At 41.9% G+C, this 19,239-nt stretch overlaps 2 protein-coding genes across 2 annotated transcripts; both read right to left on the reverse strand.

Moving 5' to 3' along the window:
- On the reverse strand, positions 1-4,589 carry chia.1 (chitinase, acidic.1). The gene is made up of 11 exons (XM_052101438.1): positions 4,528-4,589; positions 4,414-4,443; positions 4,084-4,288; positions 3,876-3,932; positions 3,114-3,279; positions 2,609-2,733; positions 2,397-2,514; positions 2,137-2,319; positions 704-820; positions 470-596; positions 1-356 (listed from the first exon to the last, which is right to left on the reverse strand). The coding sequence occupies exons 1-11, from the start codon at positions 4,550-4,552 to the stop codon at positions 148-150; spliced, it is 1,362 nt and encodes a 453-aa protein (XP_051957398.1). The 5' UTR covers positions 4,553-4,589; the 3' UTR covers positions 1-147.
- Positions 4,590-8,599: 4,010 nt separating this feature from the next.
- LOC127625944 (acidic mammalian chitinase-like) lies at positions 8,600-13,418 on the reverse strand. The gene is made up of 11 exons (XM_052101437.1): positions 13,359-13,418; positions 13,245-13,274; positions 12,915-13,119; positions 12,701-12,757; positions 11,939-12,104; positions 11,437-11,561; positions 11,225-11,342; positions 10,965-11,147; positions 9,364-9,480; positions 9,131-9,257; positions 8,600-9,023 (listed from the first exon to the last, which is right to left on the reverse strand). Exons 1-11 carry the CDS (start codon positions 13,381-13,383, stop codon positions 8,815-8,817), a joined length of 1,362 nt encoding a protein of 453 aa, XP_051957397.1. The 5' UTR covers positions 13,384-13,418; the 3' UTR covers positions 8,600-8,814.
- Positions 13,419-19,239: the final 5,821 nt, after the last annotated feature.

A 19,239-nucleotide genomic window follows, 5' to 3' on the forward strand; every position in this document is an offset into this window, starting at 1 on the left:
TTGTGTAGAAGACGTAAATATTTCTATTGAAAATGAAAGGAATAAGAGGACATCATTTTACAACAAGGGAATTCTTGACAGCTCTATTGAACAGGAGTAATGGTTTAAATGTAAGGAGTGGAATATTTGCAATATTTGATGTTCCGCTTAAGGCCAGTCACAACATTTACAAGAATCAACAAAGACCAGACCAGGCTGGCATTTCTGCAGGTACGTGTTTCCACGGAAGCAATGGAAGTAAGTGGTCTCATCAGCAGGGTTGGGGTACAAACCATCTGGTTTAGCAGCACAGAAGGAGCTGAGGGGGTCGGCGGTTGTGGTAGGTCCTGGTGTAGTGGTGGGTTTGGGAGGGAAACCTGTGAAAATAGAAAGGACAAAATTAATTTAAGACTGCATTATTTACACAAGCATGGCTTGTATGAAATTTTCTGCATCATAACATGATAATCCTTTCAAAGTGTTTATTAACCTAATGAGTTGCGCAGATGGTTGACAAGAGGGTAAGCTCCTTGATAACAGAAATGGCCAGCAAAATCGTCCAAATCTAAGGTGTACACTGAGGCTCCACCCAAGTTCATGGAGTTAAGCCACTGCACCTGTTTAAGCAAATGTCACAGAAGAGTAGTCAGAATAAGGGGACATAGGTCAAACCTTGCATTGTCTTAAAATTTTCTGCACATTTGACAGACAGACATTCAATTACCTTAGCAGCAAAGCTTTCACGGTTGTCATAGCCCACCCAAGCATCTCCTTGAACTGCATAGGGCACCTTCTGCTCCTCAATCCATCCCAATGTGGCACTTGATTCCATGGGGCAGATCTGTGGACCACAAAACATTCCATAATCTTTGTGTTGTTTACATTTTTAAATGCAATTTACCACATAACTGTGCATTGTTTGGAGAGCGAAATAAATAGGTTTACAAGGTAGAGAAAACTTTTGTTGTTGACATCATAGACTGAGCATCAAACCAAACTTTTTATTGTATTTTGTTGCAAATGTATTTGTCACTGGTAATATGGCTAATACTAATATAATATTTGGCATAGTGTTTGCTCCATGTGCTAAGCAGCTTTCACATAGAGATGGAGGCAGAGGTGCATATTAATCACTGAAAATCTGTATTCAGAAAAAGAAATAAGTCCTGGCAATTGCTTTAAAACAGTACATTTGTTGTAAAAAGTAATGAGGAATCGTGTACGTAAAGGTATTGGGATGTTCTTGCTGATTTTACTGTATTTTTGCAAACAATAGGTTAACATTTACGTATAAAGTAAATTATGAAATATTATTTTCAAGAACTGTGACAGTTTTTGTTTCTTTGTAATTTAAAAGACAACATTAGTGAGGTAAAAACCTGTGACATTAAAAAGACTGACTTTTCATATATGCAAATTGTCTGGTAATCATTGGCTGACGCCTCGAAATGTCATTGGCAACTTAAACAGAACGTTCTCCTATGGTTATTTTTAGGTTTAATTTGTATAACCATAAACTATCCATCCTAGAACATTGCAGAGATGCTTCAATCCTGATCAGTGTTGGGTAAATTACTCAAAAACAGCAATCCATCAGGTTACTTTTCGGGTTACTTAATATAAAAAGTAATCACATTACTAATTATTACTTTCTAAATCACTTTTGCTAGAAATGTTTTTGGTTTTCCCCTCAAATTCAAAATGTCTAAACTTCCTCATTGATTGTCGCACACCCTTCAGCTGTCACAGACACACTATCGAGCAGACATACATATGAATTAATATTTTAAATGTGTTATACATATTACTTTAGCACAATTCATGTACTTAAAAGTAATTACTTTAATTGAAAATCAGTAACTGTAATCTGATTACTAATTACTTTTTATTTTCTTGAATAAAAAGCAATTCGATTACAGTAACTAATTACTTAGTAATCGTATACATCCAACAGTGTATTTGGCAGTGTTGATGCGAGTCATATGGAAGCCGATGTCATGTTAATAATTATGCATATGTATTTTGTTAATTCTGGTGCAGTTCTGGGTCGACACTTGTTGTCTTTGTTGTTGGTCCAAACAAGTTGAGAACCACTGATCATATATTTTCAGATACTTTTGGGACTAACTAAATAAGTGTGATTTAACATGTTAAAACCTCATAATAGGACCAGTATCCTGCATCACGTGTGTAGGGTCCAGCACCAGCAGGGCCATTGGCTGGGGCACCGAGACCTGTTTCTGCAGTTTTGAGCGTGAATGTCCGTCCGTATGTGGGGAAGCCAACGAGCACTCTATCAGCCGGAGCGCCACCGTTCAGCCAGTATTTCACAGAGGCGTCCTAATGAAGAGAGTAGAAGATTTTACATGGGACACTATTTTAGATTTTGAATGTGAATTTATGGATGTCACACTTACAATGTTCATGTCAACATCACTGTCAAAGGAGCTCCGGTAGAGGGGGCTGTTGTGTCCTGTCACTGGATCCCAATGGCCGTGGTATTCATGGGTCATGATGCTCAAGAAGTCCAGCAGACTAAAATGACGGGAAGATTGAGGAAGTTTTATATGTGCTTTCACCTTATTTTCGCTTTATGGAACTTGATGGACCTCAGTTGTAGCAAACTTACCCTGAAACTGCAGCGACCTCATAAGCTTTTTCAATAGTGGACGTAAAGGCGGCAACTCTGCATGACAGCACAAATGGTGTTTTCTTCACGTCTCCGGCCTCCTGCTCAATTGCTAGCCTCAATTCCTGTGGATTTTCACACAGAAGAGACAAAGTCAGTCCCAAAGTCATAGAAAGTAAACACAAACAGTCAAATTGCAGAGACAGAATGAGACAGTTCACCCAAAAAGAGGAAACTTCTGTCATAATTTACTCAACCTCATGTTGTTCCAAACCAGTATGAGAGAATGTTAGCCTCGGTCTCCATTCACTTACATTGTATGAGAAAAAAGATCCATTATTCTGCTTAGTCTCACATCTTTTGTGTTCCATGGAAGAAAGTAAGTCATACGGTTTGGAACAACACAAGGTTGAGTAAATGATGACAGAATTATTTGGGGTGAAATATATCTTTAATGCAAGCGAACAAAATAATTAACATTTATTAACATTTATAGCCAACTCACCTTGATGAATGTAGTAAACCTCTCCTTGTCCTCAGGTGGGCTGCCGTTGTGGGCAGGGTATTCCCAGTCAATGTCCAAACCATCAAAGTTGTGGGCACGCAGAAATAACATTGCAGAACGGATAAAAGTCTTACGGGTTTCTGGAGTCGACACCATTTGAATAAATCTGGAGTGCAAAGAGTGGCAGAGTAACTCATGTTAAATGTGTTGGCAGAGGAAGCCTGGATTACGATATAAACCAAAATATGAAGCAGTTTTGTAATTATCAGTATATCCATTTATTTTATTGACATACAAAGCCAACATACTGTTATTGTACAAATTTGGATTAGAGTGTTTTCGAAATCCCTAACCTGGCCAAGACCAAATTGTAAGAGACTCTAACCCCTCCTAGAGCTTTCAAGCAACAGCACATACACCTCATAATTATTCAGCATTCAGCCTATTCTAATTCGGGTTGTTTCAGTGTATCTTTTCTAGCTGATCGGATTACCCAAAAATCCAAAATTCCCATAAACTTTCATTGAACAATTCTGACTATAACTGCTCCTAGGACTTTCAAGCTATTTTCTTTCAGCCCAGTCTGACATAGCACACTTTTTCCCCCTGAACTAATCAGGTTCCATTTTTGTCAATAGAGAACAATCAAAAGTGCACAATATTACAGTTATTAGTATAGTGAGAATGTGGATATGTATACACTGTATGTCATATGTTTCAAGTTTTAGGACATGCACATGATGTAAACTGTGTATCACTTACGGGCTAATGCCGTCGACTGTACCTCCAACAGACAGCATCGTCTTCAATTGAGGATTTCTAGAAATTAGATTCAAATATAAATGCTCAAAGACTTGAACTTGATTCATGGACCACCAAAAGCTTTAAAGTTAAATCATGTTAAATCATGTTCATAATTACAATGCACTGTAAAGCTTGTTTATTTACTAAAGAATCAGCCTTTACTTACACATTTTTCAAGTCGTTTAGTGACTTGTACATGATTTCATCATTATATTCTACGGTCGTGATCTCATTTTTGGGGCTGATGGTGGCCAGAGAATAGATGACATGAGTGCAGAGGAAGGGATCAACATTCTCCGGGGTGAACTTTCCATTGCCAGGTCTGTATTGGGCCCAGTTGGTCATGTAGCACACCAGCTTTGTAGAGGCCACTATAAGAAATTCTGATATTAGCAATAGTTCATAACCCATAAACATTTTATTTTTTTTATTTTCGACAAAGCATCAGTGAAAGAGTTTTAGAGTAAGGAAAAATGTATTCATAAGTGATTCTCACCAATCTGAAGTGTTAGCAAGAGTCCAAGCCCTACACAAAAGACAACATAGTTAAGTATAAAGTAAACTGTTCATAGTAAAATACAACATAATTTAATATAAGTATGGAATGTACCTGCTAAAAGGGTTAATTTAGTCATTTTGATGTTGATGCCAAACAAGTATTCTTCAGAATTCGAGCTGGAAAAAAATGAAATAAACTATACATCAAATTAAAAAGAATTTACTAGCCTGCATTAGCACATTTTGCACAGTGGAACTGTCATAGTTGATAAAAGCTAAAATGATTTGTGTGCAAAACCATATGAACATAATTTACTATTACAAACTATTACAATGATTAAAGTAACAATTAAACATTGAAAAATTGAAAAGCTTTTCTCTTTACCTGTGTCAGCTGCACTGAGAAGGAGCTGTTTGGTGAAAGCTGTTAATGCTCATGCATATTTATACATTATTAATAGTTCCAAAGTACAAGCGATAAGTGCTGGCTTCATCATATTTGGGCAATAAATTAATAACTAGTCATATAACTGGCACATTACTGTATGGCGTGATTACCTTTGAAGTTATTACATTTTTTTTTATCACCACAAAATTGAATATCCACAATTAAAGAAGATTAAAATATGCAATCAACGTGCTCAGCAATCAAAAATCAATAAATCGGGGCAAAAGTTCATCAGATTTAGTTTTATATTAATTGTATTAGGGATAACATGTCATTAAAAGTAAAACTGCCTAAAACATTGGGGCAACAATATAAAAATGCTTTTACCTGAAGAGTCGCACAGAAACAAAATGAAAAAACAGCACAAAAACAAGTGCATACATATTGTATAATTTAAAGTAAGAATGTGTGTATACAGTATTACAGGCATCTAAGAATCTTTGCTTGTCAATATAGACCTAAAAATACATGTGGAGGTATTTGTATTTGTGCATTATGAATGATTACACCTACAGACGTGGCCAAAATTTATTGGCAGTGATATAAATTTTGTGTTTTGCAAAGTTTGCTGCTTCAGTATATGTAGATACTTTTTTCACATGTTTCTATGGTATACTGGAAAACAACGATAAGTGTTTCATACGTTTTAAAGGCTTTTATTGGCAAAAACACAAAATTTATGCAAAGAGTCAATATTTACAGTGTTGACCCTTGTTCTTCATAACCTCTGCAATTCGCTCTGGCATGCTGGATATCAGCTTCTGGGCCAAACCCTGACTGATTGAGATCCATTCTTGCCTTATTAGTGCTCGGAGTTGATCACAATATGCGGCGTTCTGCTTGTCCACTCGCCTTTTGAGGATTGACCACAAGTTCTCTATGGGATTAAGATCCGGGGAGTTGCCTGGCCACGGATTCAAAATTTCAATGTAATGAAAACATTAGACGTGCACCGTTGGTGACAAGCAGAGTAGAGCTGTTGAAGAGGCTCCGTTTGCTTCCTCACCATCAAAAACTGCCATACGAAGTCTCCAACGGTGTTTCCGTACAGGCCAACCTGGGAAGATGGGGGGCGTCAAGGAATCGAACTAGGTTGAGCCAAAGGTGGTATTCCTGGACCACCAGGGTGGACATCGCCTGCCTGAGAGACCACCGTCATTTCCAAGAGGGCAAGATCGGTCGCCGAGTGCAGATCCTGCATCAATCCCGGGTCAGGATTACCCTCGTGCAGCTCTTTAAATGCCTTGGCTTGGTGCACCTGCAGGAGAGCCATGGCATGCAGAGAGGAGGTGGCATGTCCAGCCGTAGGCCTTAGCCCTGGACGGGAGCCTCGGACGACTCCAACAGGTGGCGGCGCTCAGCTGGCACAAGTGCACTGCGACCGCCAGATCCACCTGAGGAATCACCGAGTACCCCCTTGCCGCCCCAACGTCGAGGATAGTGATTGCGTTGGAGTTCGCAAATCAGCCAATCACCTTCTCTGCAGACCGGATGACACACTGCAGTCTGCCCTTGTCCTTCGCAGTAGTAGCAGCATACCAGATAGTGATGGAGGATGTGAGGATGGACTCGATTATGGCTGTGTAGAAGTGCAGCCACCACGGTAAGAAAGGAACAGGGGGTGGAGCTTGGCCGTGATTGGCACTCTTGGCCATGGAATCAATAGTGGTGCAGCAAGGGTTTGGGGGGGAGCAGAGGGTTCCACTCCAGCCCAACACTAGCGGCTGCCCAGGCAAGCATGACCGCCAGTTCCACGTCAGCCTGCGACTGGGATACCGCACCCGAGGGTGGGACTCCAGCCGAGTCTTTCACATCAGACATGACTCGCCCTGAGACGGGCCCGCGGTCACTTCCCAGCATGCAACCGGGGCATACGAGCGTGCTGGAGAATGGGAGGTTCGTGGAGGGTTTCCCAGCAGAGAAGCTCACATTAAAGTCCCCAAATCGCCCCCAGTGCTCACCGACTCAGCCTCATACCCATAGGTAGAAGGACCGAGGCAGGGTGCCGTTGGGGTGACTTTCCCTCTGATGAAGTAAAGCCACGACCGCAACGTAGCCATGGTCATGCTCTCACAATGAGGGCATGAATCATCCAAACAGTGACCGCAACCAGGAATAACACACATACGAAAAGGCATCTTGAAAAAGATGCTTTCATAAGTGCCACTCATTTAGTACGAAATATATTTGCTGTTAGAGAAAATATGCTCTTAATTGTCTCTGCTGTTGAAGTGCCCAGGGGTGCTTTCCTGAACAACACCGGTGCAAGAGGGGGAGAACTGCTGTAATGCGCCATAGAGACTAACAGCTCGTGAGAATAAGATATGAATGGACGGCAGAGTAATTCAGCTCAGTGAATACAACCACTCGGCTCCGAAGAAGAAGTCTGAATGAGTGTATGCATTCCAGCTCCTTATATACCAGTATATATATATATATATACTTATATATATATATGTCCGAGGGAGTGGCATGCAAATTCCACTCACCAATTTTCATATCGCCTTTTCTCAAAGATCAGAGATGTCTGGGGCTCCCAAGAGTGACCACTAGTGTCATTCATTGACACAGCGTCGAGTGAGTGACAGAAGGGGAACTGATGTTCATCAGTTAGATAACTTTTGAGGTAACTCATATAATAAAAACATTGTCAGATTTGTTGGTGGGGATAGGAGCTTGCCTGATGTGTGTTAATAATATTATTATATACTAAGATGCTCCTAATATTACCTTGTATGTGGAGGCAAATAAGAAAGCCTGAGTGCGGCGCAAGCTGTAGAAATAGCCCAAAATTGTACATGACATATTTATTTATTTAAAGCTAATTTATTTTCCACATAACACTATAATACATTCCAAATCTTGGTCTGCTTAGTTGGCTGTGGCACCAGCCATACAGGCCGACTGTCATGTTCATTGTTGTCTTTTGTTCTTTTTTGTGCTTTTATGTTGAAGTTTAGTTTAGTTCCTGTTTCCTGTTTGGTTTTTTGTAGTCCTTTGTAGTTGTCATGTTCACTGTTGTCTTTTGTTTTATGCTTTTATGTTGAAGTTTAGTTTAGTTCCTGTTTCCTGTTTGGTTTTCTGTAGTCCTTTGTAGTTCATTTTTATGATTGGTGTTCCCTTGATTGTTTCCTCCAAGTGTCCCTCATTCCCTTGTTTGTTCCTTTTTGTGTATTTAAACCCTGCCTTTCCTCTGTTTGTTTGTCGATCGTTGTATGTTATGTACCAGTGTTAGTGTTCTTTTCACCCGTGTGTTAGTTTGTGTTTGAGTTACTTTTCCCATCGTGTACCGTTTATTTTGTTCCAGTGTTTTGTGTTCCTCTTATTTAATAAAACCGTGTTTGGATCCACACCTCTCGTCTGTCTTGTCCTGCTTCCACACCATTTGTAACACCGACATGTAAGCAGTTTGAATCGACACTTTCAGTGCCTAAAGTCTAGCACTTTTATTACACATTTTAAACACACCTTCACACATAACCTTTAAATGCAGCATTTTTTTTTTTGGTTTCTTTCATGCATGGTGTCAAAAGTTCTACTAATTGCTACCTGTACAGTAGGTTATCATTGCTGATGGTTGCCAGATTGTTAGTAAAATGAGAGCAGAGTCGACAGTCATGAGTCAATGTGTTGAAAGCAGTGTTAAGAACCATTAAGAATTCAAACAAAAATGGCAAAGTTTTCATGGTAAGAATGTTTATTATCTTAATATGAATAACAGGAGCAAAATTGCAGAGTTTCATGAGATTATTCATAAAAAAAGGTTTGTCTTTAGCATTGTTTTATTCTTTAGAAGAGCAGCTTTGTGTAGAAGACGTAAATATTTCTATTGAAAATGAAAGGAATAAGAGGACATCAATTTACAACAAGGAAATTCTTGACAGCTCTATTGAACAGGAGTAATGGATTTAAATGTAAGGAGTGGAATATTTGCAATATTTGATGTTCCGCTTAAGGCCAGTCACAACATTTACAAGAATCGACAAAGACCAGACCAGGCTGGCATTTCTGCAGGTACGTGTTTCCACGGAAGCAATGGAAGTAAGTGGTCTCATCAGCAGGGTTGGGGTACAAACCATCTGGTTTAGCAGCACAGAAGGAGCTGAGGGGGTCGGCGGTTGTGGTAGGTCCTGGTGTAGTGGTGGGTTTGGGAGGGAAACCTGTGAAAATAGAAAGGACAAAATTAATTTAAGACTGCATTATTTACACAAGCATGGCTTGTATGAAATTTTCTGCATCATATAATCCTTTCAAAGTGTTTATTAACCTAATGAGTTGCGCAGATGGTTGACAAGAGGGTAAGCTCCTTGATCACAGAAACGGCCAGCAAAATCGTCCAAATCTAAGGTGTACACTGAGGCTCCACCCAAGTTCATGGAGTTAAGCCACTGCACCTGTTTAAGCAAAGTCACAGAAGAGTAGTCAGAATAAGGGGACGGAGGTCAAACCTTGCACTGTCTTACATTTTTCTGCATATTTGACAGACAGACATTCAATTACCTTAGCAGCAAAGCTTTCACGGTTGTCATAGCCCACCCAAGCATCTCCTTGAACTGCATAGGGCACCTTCTGCTCCTCAATCCATCCCAATGTGGCACTTGATTCCATGGGGCAGATCTGTGGATCACAAAACATTCCATAATCTTTGTGTTGTTCTGACACATCTTGCAAAGTCAAACTTCAAAATGCATTGGACCTAGATTTGGTGAACTGATACACTTAATGTGAAATGAATAAAGTGGTTCTCGGCTGGTGGGTCATGTTTTGAATAGGTCACAGATAGCAGGGAAAAACAATGCTAAATGCTCATTTTAAAATGCAATTTACCACATAACTGTGCATAGTTTGGACAGCGAAATAAATAGGTTTACAAGGTAGAGAGAACTTTTGTTGTTGACATCATAGACTGAGCATCAAACCAAACTTTTTATTGTATTTTGTTGCAAATGTATTTGTCACTGGTAATATGGCTAATACTAATATAATATTTGGCATAGTGTTTGCTCCATGTGCTACGCAGCTTTCACATAGAGATGGAGGCAGAGGTGCATATTAATCACTGAAAATCTGTATTCAGAAAAAGAAATAAGTCCTGGCAATTGCTTTAAAACAGTACATTTGTTGTAAAAAGTAATGAGGAATCGTGTACGTAAAGGTATTGGGATGTTCTTGCTGATTTTACTGTATTTTTGCAAACAATAGGTTAACATTTACGTATAAAGTAAATTATGAAACATTATTTTCAAGAACTGTGACAGTTTTTGTTTCTTTGTAATTTAAAAGACAACATTAGTGAGGTAAAAACCTGTGATATTAAAAAGACTGACTTTTCATATATGCAAATTGTCTGGTAATCATTGGCAGACGCCTCGAAATGTCATTGGCAACTTAAACAGAACGTTCTCCTATGGTTATTTTTAGGTTTAATTTGTATAACCATAAACTATCCATCCTAGAACATTGCAGAGATGCTTCAATCCTGATCAGTGTTGGGTAAATTACTCAAAAAAAGCAATCCATCAGGTTACTTTTCTGATTACTTAATGTAAAAAGTAATTGCATTACTAATTATTACTTTCTAAATCACTTTTCCTAGAAATGTTTTTGGTTTTCCCCTCAAATTCAAAATGTCTGAATTTCCTCATTGATTGTCGCACACACTTCAGCTGTCACAGACAAACTATTGAGCAGACATACATATGAATTAATATTTTAAATGTGTTATACATATTACTTTAGCACAATTCATGTACTTAAAAGTAATTACTTTAATTGAAAATCAGTAACTGTAATCTGATTACTAGAATTTAAATTGTAATGCATTACATTTCTTTTTCTTGAATAAAAAGTAATTACATTACATTAACTAATTACTTAGTAATCGTATACATCCAACAGTGTATTTGGCAGTGTTGATGCGAGTCATATGGAAGCTGATGTCATGTTAATAATTATGCATATGTATTTTGTTAATTCTGGTGCAGTTCTGGGTCGACACTTGTTGTCTTTGTTGTTGGTCCAAACAAGTTGAGAACCACTGATCATATATTTTCAGATACTTTTGGGACTAACTAAATAAGTGTGATTTAACATGTTAAAACCTCATAATAGGACCAGTATCCTGCATCACGTGTGTAGGGTCCAGCACCAGCAGGGCCATTGGCTGGGGCACCGAGACCTGTTTCTGCAGTTTTGAGCGTGAATGTCCGTCCGTATGTGGGGAAGCCAACGAGCACTCTATCAGCTGGAGCGCCACCGTTCAGCCAGTATTTCACAGAGGCGTCCTAATGAAGAAAGTAGAAGATTTTACATGGGACACTATTTTAGATTTTGAATGTGAATTTATGGATGTCACACTTACAATGTTCATGTCAACATCACTGTCAAAGGAGCTCCGGTAGAGGGGGCTGTTGTGTCCTGTCACTGGATCCCAATGGCCGTGGTATTCATGGGTCATGATGCTCAAGAAGTCCAGCAGACTATAATGACGGGAAGATTGAGGAAGTTTTATATGTGCTTTCACCTTATTTTCGCTTTATGGAACTTGATGGACCTCAGTTGTAGCAAACTTACCCTGAAACTGCAGCGACCTCATAAGCTTTTTCAATAGTGGACGTAAAGGCGGCAACTCTGCATGACAGCACAAATGGTGTTTTCTTCACGTCTCCGGCCTCCTGCTCAATTGCTAGCCTCAATTCCTGTGGATTTTCACACAGAAGAGACAAAGTCAGTCCCAAAGTCATAGAAAGTAAACACAAACAGTCAAATTGCAGAGACAGAATGAGACAGTTCACCCAAAAAGAGGAAACTTCTGTCATAATTTACTCAACCTCATGTTGTTCCAAACCAGTATGACAGAATGTTAGCCTCGGTCTCCATTCACTTACATTGTATGAGAAAAAGATCCATTATTCTGCTTAGTCTCACATCTTTTGTGTTTCATGGAAGAAATTAAGTCATACGGTTTGGAACAACATAAGGGTGAGTAAATGATGACAATTATTTGGGGTGAAATATATCTTTAATGAGAGCGAACAAAATAATTAACATTTATTAACATTTATAGCCAACTCACCTTGATGAATGTAGTAAACCTCTCCTTGTCCTCAGGTGGGCTGCCGTTGTGGGCAGGGTATTCCCAGTCAATGTCCAAACCATCAAAGTTGTGGGCACGCAGAAATAACATTGCAGAACGGATAAAAGTCTTGCGGGTTTCTGGAGTCGACACCATTTGAATAAATCTGGAGTGCAAAGAGTGGCAGAGTAACTCATGTTAAATGTGTTGGCAGAGGAAGCCTGGATTACGATATAAACCAAAATATGAAGCAGTTTTGTAATTATCAGTATATCCATTTATTTTATTGACATACAAAGCCAACATACTGTTATTGTACAAATTTGGATTAGAGTGTTTTCGAAATCCCTAACCTGGCCAAGACCAAATTGTAAGAGACTCTAACCCCTCCTAGAGCTTTCAAGCAACAGCACATACACCTCATAATTATTCAGCATTCAGCCTATTCTAATTCGGGTTGTTTCAGTGTATGTTTTCTAGCTGATCGGATTACCCAAAAATCCAAAATTCCCATAAACTTTCATTGAACAATTCTGACTATAACTGCTCCTAGGACTTTCAAGCTATTTTCTTTCAGCCCAGTCTGATTTAGCACACTTTTTCCCCCTGAACTAATCATGTTCCATTTTTGTCAATAGAGAACAATCAAAAGTGCACAATATTACAGTTATTATTATAGTGAGAATGTGGATATGTATACACTGTATGTCATATGTTTCAAGTTTTAGGACATGCACATGATGTAAACTGTGTATCACTTACGGGCTAATGCCGTCGACTGTACCTCCAACAGACAGCATCGTCTTCAATTGAGGATTTCTAGAAATTAGATTCAAATATAAATGCTCAAAGACTTGAACTTGATTCATGGACCACCAAAAGCTTTAAAACCTTGATTCATGTTAGTTAAATCATGTTCATAATTACAATGCACTGTAAAGCTTGTTTATTTACTAAAGAATCAGCCTTTACTTACACATTTTTCAAGTCGTTTAGTGACTTGTACATGATTTCATCATTATATTCTATGGTCGTGATCTCATTTTTGGGGCTGATGGTGGCCAGAGAATAGATGACATGAGTGCAGAGGAAGGGATCAACATTCTCCGGGGTGAACTTTCCATTGCCAGGTCTGTATTGGGCCCAGTTGGTCATGTAGCACACCAGCTTTGTAGAGGCCACTATAAGAAATTCTGATATTAGCAATAGTTCATAACCCATAAACATTTTATTTTTTTTATTTTCGACAAAGCATCAGTGAAAGAGTTTTAGTGTAATGAAAAATGTATTCATAAGTGATTCTCACCAATCTGAAGTGTTAGCAAGAGTCCAAGCCCTACACAAAAGACAACATAGTTAAGTATAAAGTAAACTGTTCATAGTAAAATACAACATAATTTAATATAAGTATGGAATGTACCTGCTAAAAGGGTTAATTTAGTCATTTTGATGTTGATGCCAAACAAGTATTCTTCAGAATTTGAGCTGGAAAAAAATGAAATAAACTATACATCAAATTAAAAAAGAATTTACTAGCCTGCAATAGCACATTTTGCACAGTGGAACTGTCATAGTTGATAAAAGCTAAAATGATTTGTGTGCAAAACCATATGAACATAATTTACTATTACAAACTATTACAATGATTAAAGTAACAATTAAACATTGAAAAAGTGAAAAGCTTTTCTCTTTACCTGTGTCAGCTGCACTGAGAAGGAGCTGTTTGGTGAAAGCTGTTAATGCTCATGCATATTTATACATTATTAATAGTTCCAAAGTACAAGCGATAAGTGCTGGCTTCATCATATTTGGGCAATAAATTAATAACTAGTCATATAACTGGCACATTACTGTATGGCGTGATTACCTTTGAAGTTATTACATATTTTTATCACCACAAAATTGAATATCCACAATTAAAGAAGATTAAAATATGCAATCAACGTGCTCAGCGATCAAAAATCAATAAATCGGGGCAAAAGTTCATCAGATTTAGTTTTATATTAATTGTATTAGGGATAACATGTCATTAAAAGTAAAACTGCCTAAAACATTGGGGCAACAATATAAAAATGCTTTTACCTGAAGAGTCGCACAGAAACAAAATGAAAAAACAGCACAAAAACAAGTGCATACATATTGTATAATTTAAAGTAAGAATGTGTGTATACAGTATTACAGGCATCTAAGAATCTTTGCTTGTCAATATAGACCTAAAAATACATGTGGAGGTATTTGTATTTGTGCATTATGAATGATTACACCTACAGACGTGGCCAAAATTTATTGGCAGTGATATAAATTTTGTGTTTTGCAAAGTTTGCTGCTTCAGTATATGTAGATACTTTTTTCACATGTTTCTATGGTATACTGGAAAACAACGATAAGTGTTTCATACAAATTTTATGCAAAGAGTCAATATTTACAGTGTTGACCCTTGTTCTTCATAACCTCTGCAATTCGCTCTGGCATGCTGGATATCAGCTTCTGGGCCAAACCCTGACTGATTGAGATCCATTCTTGCCTTATTAGTGCTCGGAGTTGATCACAATATGCGGCGTTCTGCTTGTCCACTCGCCTTTTGAGGATTGACCACAAGTTCTCTATGGGATTAAGATCCGGGGAGTTGCCTGGCCACGGATTCAAAATTTCAATGTAATGAAAACATTGGACGTGCACCGTTGGTGACAAGCAGACTAGAGCTGTTGAAGAGGCTCCGTTTGCTTCCTCACCGTCAAAAACTGCCATGCGAAGTCTCCAACGGTGTTTCCGTACAGGCCAACCTGGGAAGATGGGGGGCATCAAGGAATCGAACCTTGTCAGCCTCTCTCGACTCAACTAGATTGAGCCAAAGGTGGTATTCCTGGACCACCAGGGTGGACATCGCCTGCCTGAGAGACCACCGTCATTTCCAAGAGGGCAAGATCGGTCGCTGAGTGCAGATCCTGCATCAATCCAGGGTCAGGATTACCCTCGTGCAGCTCTTTAAATGCCTTGGCTTGGTGCACCTGCAGGAGAGCCATGGCATGCAGAGAGGAGGTGGCATATCCAGCCGTAGGCCTTAGCCCTGGACGGGAGCCTCGGACGACTCCGCCAGGTGGCGGCGCTCAGCGGGCACAAGTGCACTGCGACCGCCAGATCCACCTGAGGAATCACCGAGTACCCCCTTGCCGCCCCAACGTCGAGGGTAGTGATTGCGTTGGAGTTCGCAAATCAGGAGCGGGCTGTAATCAGAATCAGAATCAGAAAAAGCATTATTGCCAAGTATGTTTTTTACGCATACAAGGAATTTGTTTTGGTGTTGTAGCGCATCACACATTCTCTAAATATAATAAACAAATATTAAAATATCCATCCATCCATCCATCCATCTTCAACCGCTTATCCGAAGTCGGGTCGCGGGGGCAGCTGCTCCAGCAGGGGGCCCCAAACTTCCCTATCCCGAGCCACATTAACCAACTCTGACTGGGGGACCCCGAGGCGTTCCCAGACCAGTGTGGAGATGTAATCTCTCCACCTAGTCCTGGGTCTTCCCCGAGGCCTCCTCCCAGCTGTTATATTAAAATATAAGCAATATAAATATAAATGTCCACACAGTATATATTAAAAGTAAGAATAAATAAAAAAGAGCAGCAGAGTAAGTACAGTGGCATGTAGAGCCAGAGGTGGAGTGTGGAGAGTGTCAGGGTGGGTACCGGGCCTTGTTGAAAAAGGCAAGTGGCGGATGGGAAGAAACTGTTCTTGTGGCATGAGGTTTTTGTCCTGATGGACCTCAGCCTTATGCCAGAGGGGAGTGACTCAAAGAGATTGTGGCTGGGGTGGGAGAGATCAGCCACAATCTTTCCAGCACGCTTCAGGGTCCTGGAGGCGTACAGGTCCCGGAGCGGCGGCAGATTGCAGCCAATCACCTTCTCTGCAGACCGTATGACACACTGCAGTCTGCCCTTGTCCTTCGCAGTAGTAGCAGCATACCAGATAGTGATGGAGGATGTGAGGATGGACTCGATTATGGCTGTGTAGAAGTGCAGCCACCACGGTAAGAAAGGAACAGGGGGTGGAGTTTGGCCGTGATTGGCACTCTTGGCCATGGAATCAATAGTCGTGCAGCAAGGGTTTGGGGGGGAGCAGAGGGTTCCACTCCAGCCCAACACTAGCGGCTGCCCAGGCAAGCATGACCGCCAGTTCCACGTCAGCCTGCGACTGGGATACCGCACCCGAGGGTGGGACTCCAGCCGAGTCTTTCACATCAGACATGACTCGCCCTGAGACGGGCCCGCGGTCACTTCCCAGCATGCAACCGGGGCATACGAGCGTGCTGGAGAATGGGAGGTTCGTGGAGGGTTTCCCAGCAGAGAAGCTCACATTAAAGTCCCCAAATCGCCCCCAGTGCTCACCGACTCAGCCTCATACCAGTAGGTAGAAGGACCGAGCCAGGGTGCCGTTGGGGTGACTTTCCCTCTGATGAAGTAAAGCCACGACCGCAACGTAGCCATGGTCATGCTCTCACAATGAGGGCATGAATCATCCAAACAGTGACCGCAACCAGGAATAACACACATACGAAAAGGCATCTTGAAAAAGATGCTTTCATAAATGCCACTCATTTAGTACGAAATATATTCGCTGTTAGAGAAAATATGCTCTTAATTTTCTCTGCTGTTGAAGCGCCCAGGGGTGCTTCCCTGAACAACACCGGTGCAAGAGGGGGAGAACTGCTGTAATGCGCCATAGAGACTAACAGCTCGTGAGAATAAGATATGAATGGACGGCAGAGTAATTCAGCTCAGTGAATACAACCACTCGGCTCCGAAGAAGAAGTCTGAATGAGCGTATGCATTCCAGCTCCTTATATACCAGTATATATATATATATATATATATATACTTATATATATATGTCCGAGGGAGTGGCATGCAAATTCCACTCACCAACTTTCAATTGGTTAATAATATTATTATATACTAAGATGCTCCTAATATTACCTTGTATGTGGAGGCAAATAAGAAAGCCTGGGTGAGGCGCAAGCTGTAGAAATAGCCCAAAATTGTACATGACATATTTATTTATTTAAAGCTAATTTATTTTCCACATAACACTATAATACATTCCAAATCTTGGTCTGCTTAGTTGGCTGTGGCACCAGCCATACAGGCCGACTGTCATGTTCATTGTTGTCTTTTGTTCTTTTTTGTGCTTTTATGTTGAAGTTTAGTTTAGTTCCTGTTTCCTGTTTGGTTTTTTGTAGTCCTTTGTAGTTGTCATGTTCACTGTTGTCTTTTGTTTAATGCTTTTATGTTGAAGTTTAGTTTAGTTCCTGTTTCCTGTTTGGTTTTCTGTAGTCCTTTGTAGTTCATTTTTATGATTGGTGTTCCCTTGATTGTTTCCTCCAGGTGTCCCTCATTCCCTTGTTTGTTCCTTTGTGTATTTAAACCCTGCCTTTCCGCTGTTTGTTTGTCGATCGTTGTATGTTATGTTCCAGTGTTAGTGTTCTTTTCACCCATGTGTTAGTTTGTGTTTGTGTTTGTGTTTGTGTTTGTGTTTGTGTTTGTGTTTGTGTTTGTGTTTGTGTTTGTGTTTGTGTTTGTGTTACTTTTCCAATCGTGGACCGTTTATTTTGTTCCAGTGTTTTGTGTTCCTCTTATTATTTAATAAAACCGAGTTTGGATCCGCACCTATTGTCTGTCTTGTCCTGCTTCCTCACCATTCGTAACAGAACCATCGACCACACTATGGATCCAGCGGTTCAACGGGCTAACTTTCTCCTACTCAGCCTAAGACAAGAAGACCGTCTGATTGAAGACCACATTAGCGTTTTCCTCGAGCTGGCGAGCGTCTAGGACTTCCGGGCTCAACCCTGGTGGCCTTCTTCAGGGGTAATTTGAACGCTTCCTTGAAGGAGCGGTTGCCACAGGACACGTCGCGGCTGGACTCTCTGCGACTTCCTTGAGGAGACCTTACTGGTGTGCGGCTCACCACTCACTGTGGGCGTTGCTGAGGAGGACCCTACCTCACCACCCACAGTGGAGACCCTTCAGCCATCCCTGGCGCTCCCTGTCACACCAGCTCCACCTGTCAGCTGAGTCAATCACTTCCCCAGAACCCACATGGTCAACCTCGTCTGCCCGGAGGAGGAAGAGAAGACAGGCTTCTGCCTCCAAGCCCACGCCTGCCCCGGTCTGCGAGCCTGAGCCCACGCCTGAGCCCACGCCTGCCCCGGTCTGCGAGCCTGAGCCCACGCCTGCCCCGGTCTGCGAGCCCACACCTGCCCCGGTCTGCGAGCCTGAGCCCAAGCTCAGCGCATACCACGGTCAACCAGCCAGCGCCTGTAGCCTCCGACCGTCCCTGAGCCAGCGCCTGTAGCCTCCGACCGTCCCTGAGCCAGCGCCAGTGGTCGTGCCCGATCCAAGAGCCAGTGCCCCCGAGTCCTCCAGGGCTCCTCCTCTCGAGCCTCCCAGTGCTCCGCCCCTGGAGCCTCTCGAGCCTCCCAGGGCTCCGCCTCGAGCCTTCCAGGGCTCCGCCCTCAAGCCTCTCGAGCCTTCCAGGGCTCGGCCTCTCGAGCCTCCTGAGCCTCCCTCGGCTCCGCCTCCTGAGCCCCTTCCGACTCCGCCTCCAGTGGCTCACTCCGCTCCGCCAACGAAGCCTCCCTCAGCCCCGCCTTCTGAGCCTCCTTCGCCATAGCCCTCTTCGGCTCCGCCTCCTGAGCCTTTCCCGACTCCGCCTCCAGTAGCTCCCTCCGCTCCGCCTCTGAAGCCTCCCTCAGCTCCGCTTTCTGAGCCTTCTATGCCCTCGCCTCCCTCGGCTCCGCCTCCTGAGTCTTCCTCGGCTCCCCCAGGGTCTCCTGCGGCCCTGCCTCACGCCTCCTTCGGCACCGCCACCCAAGTCTTCGATTGCTCCGCCTCAGAAGCCCTCCTTGGCCCCGCATCACACGGCTCCACCCGCTTCCCCAGTGGCCACTCCCAGGCCACCCAGATCGGTCCTTGCCCTGTGGCCACCTTCCTGGCCTCCTAAACCTGTCCCTGCCCCTTGGACTTCCTGCCTGCCCTCTGTGCCCTCCTGGACTACCCCCTGCCCCTTGTGCCCCATTGGACTGCCCTTGTGCCCCCCTGGTCTGTCTGTCTGCCCCTTGTGCCCTCTTGGACTGTCTGTTTGCCCCTGGTGTCCTCATGTTGTTTTTGTGGGTTTTTGTCTTTTGGTTTTTGCTTTAGGATCGTCTGGAATCCGATCCTTTGAGGGGGGATTCTGTCATGTTCACTGTTGTCTTTTGTTTTATGCTTTTATGTTGAAGTTTAGTTTAGTTCCTG

Source organism: Xyrauchen texanus, chromosome 32 (genome assembly GCF_025860055.1).
Source record: "Xyrauchen texanus isolate HMW12.3.18 chromosome 32, RBS_HiC_50CHRs, whole genome shotgun sequence".
NCBI lineage: Eukaryota > Metazoa > Chordata > Actinopteri > Cypriniformes > Catostomidae > Xyrauchen > Xyrauchen texanus.

Coding starts and splice junctions, on each gene's coding strand:
- LOC127625944 (XM_052101437.1), bottom strand. CDS start 13,383: ATGACTAAATTAACCCTTTTAGCAG. Junction 13,275..13,358: donor TAAATTAACCCTTTTAGCAG/GTACATTCCATA, acceptor TCTTTTGTGTAG/GGCTTGGACTCTTGCTAACA. Junction 13,120..13,244: donor CTTGCTAACACTTCAGATTG/GTGAGAATCACT, acceptor AATTTCTTATAG/TGGCCTCTACAAAGCTGGTG.
- chia.1 (XM_052101438.1), bottom strand. CDS start 4,552: ATGACTAAATTAACCCTTTTAGCAG. Junction 4,289..4,413: donor CTTGCTAACACTTCAGATTG/GTGAGAATCACT, acceptor AATTTCTTATAG/TGGCCTCTACAAAGCTGGTG. Junction 2,320..2,396: donor GTGATGTTGACATGAACATT/GTAAGTGTGACA, acceptor TCTCTTCATTAG/GACGCCTCTGTGAAATACTG.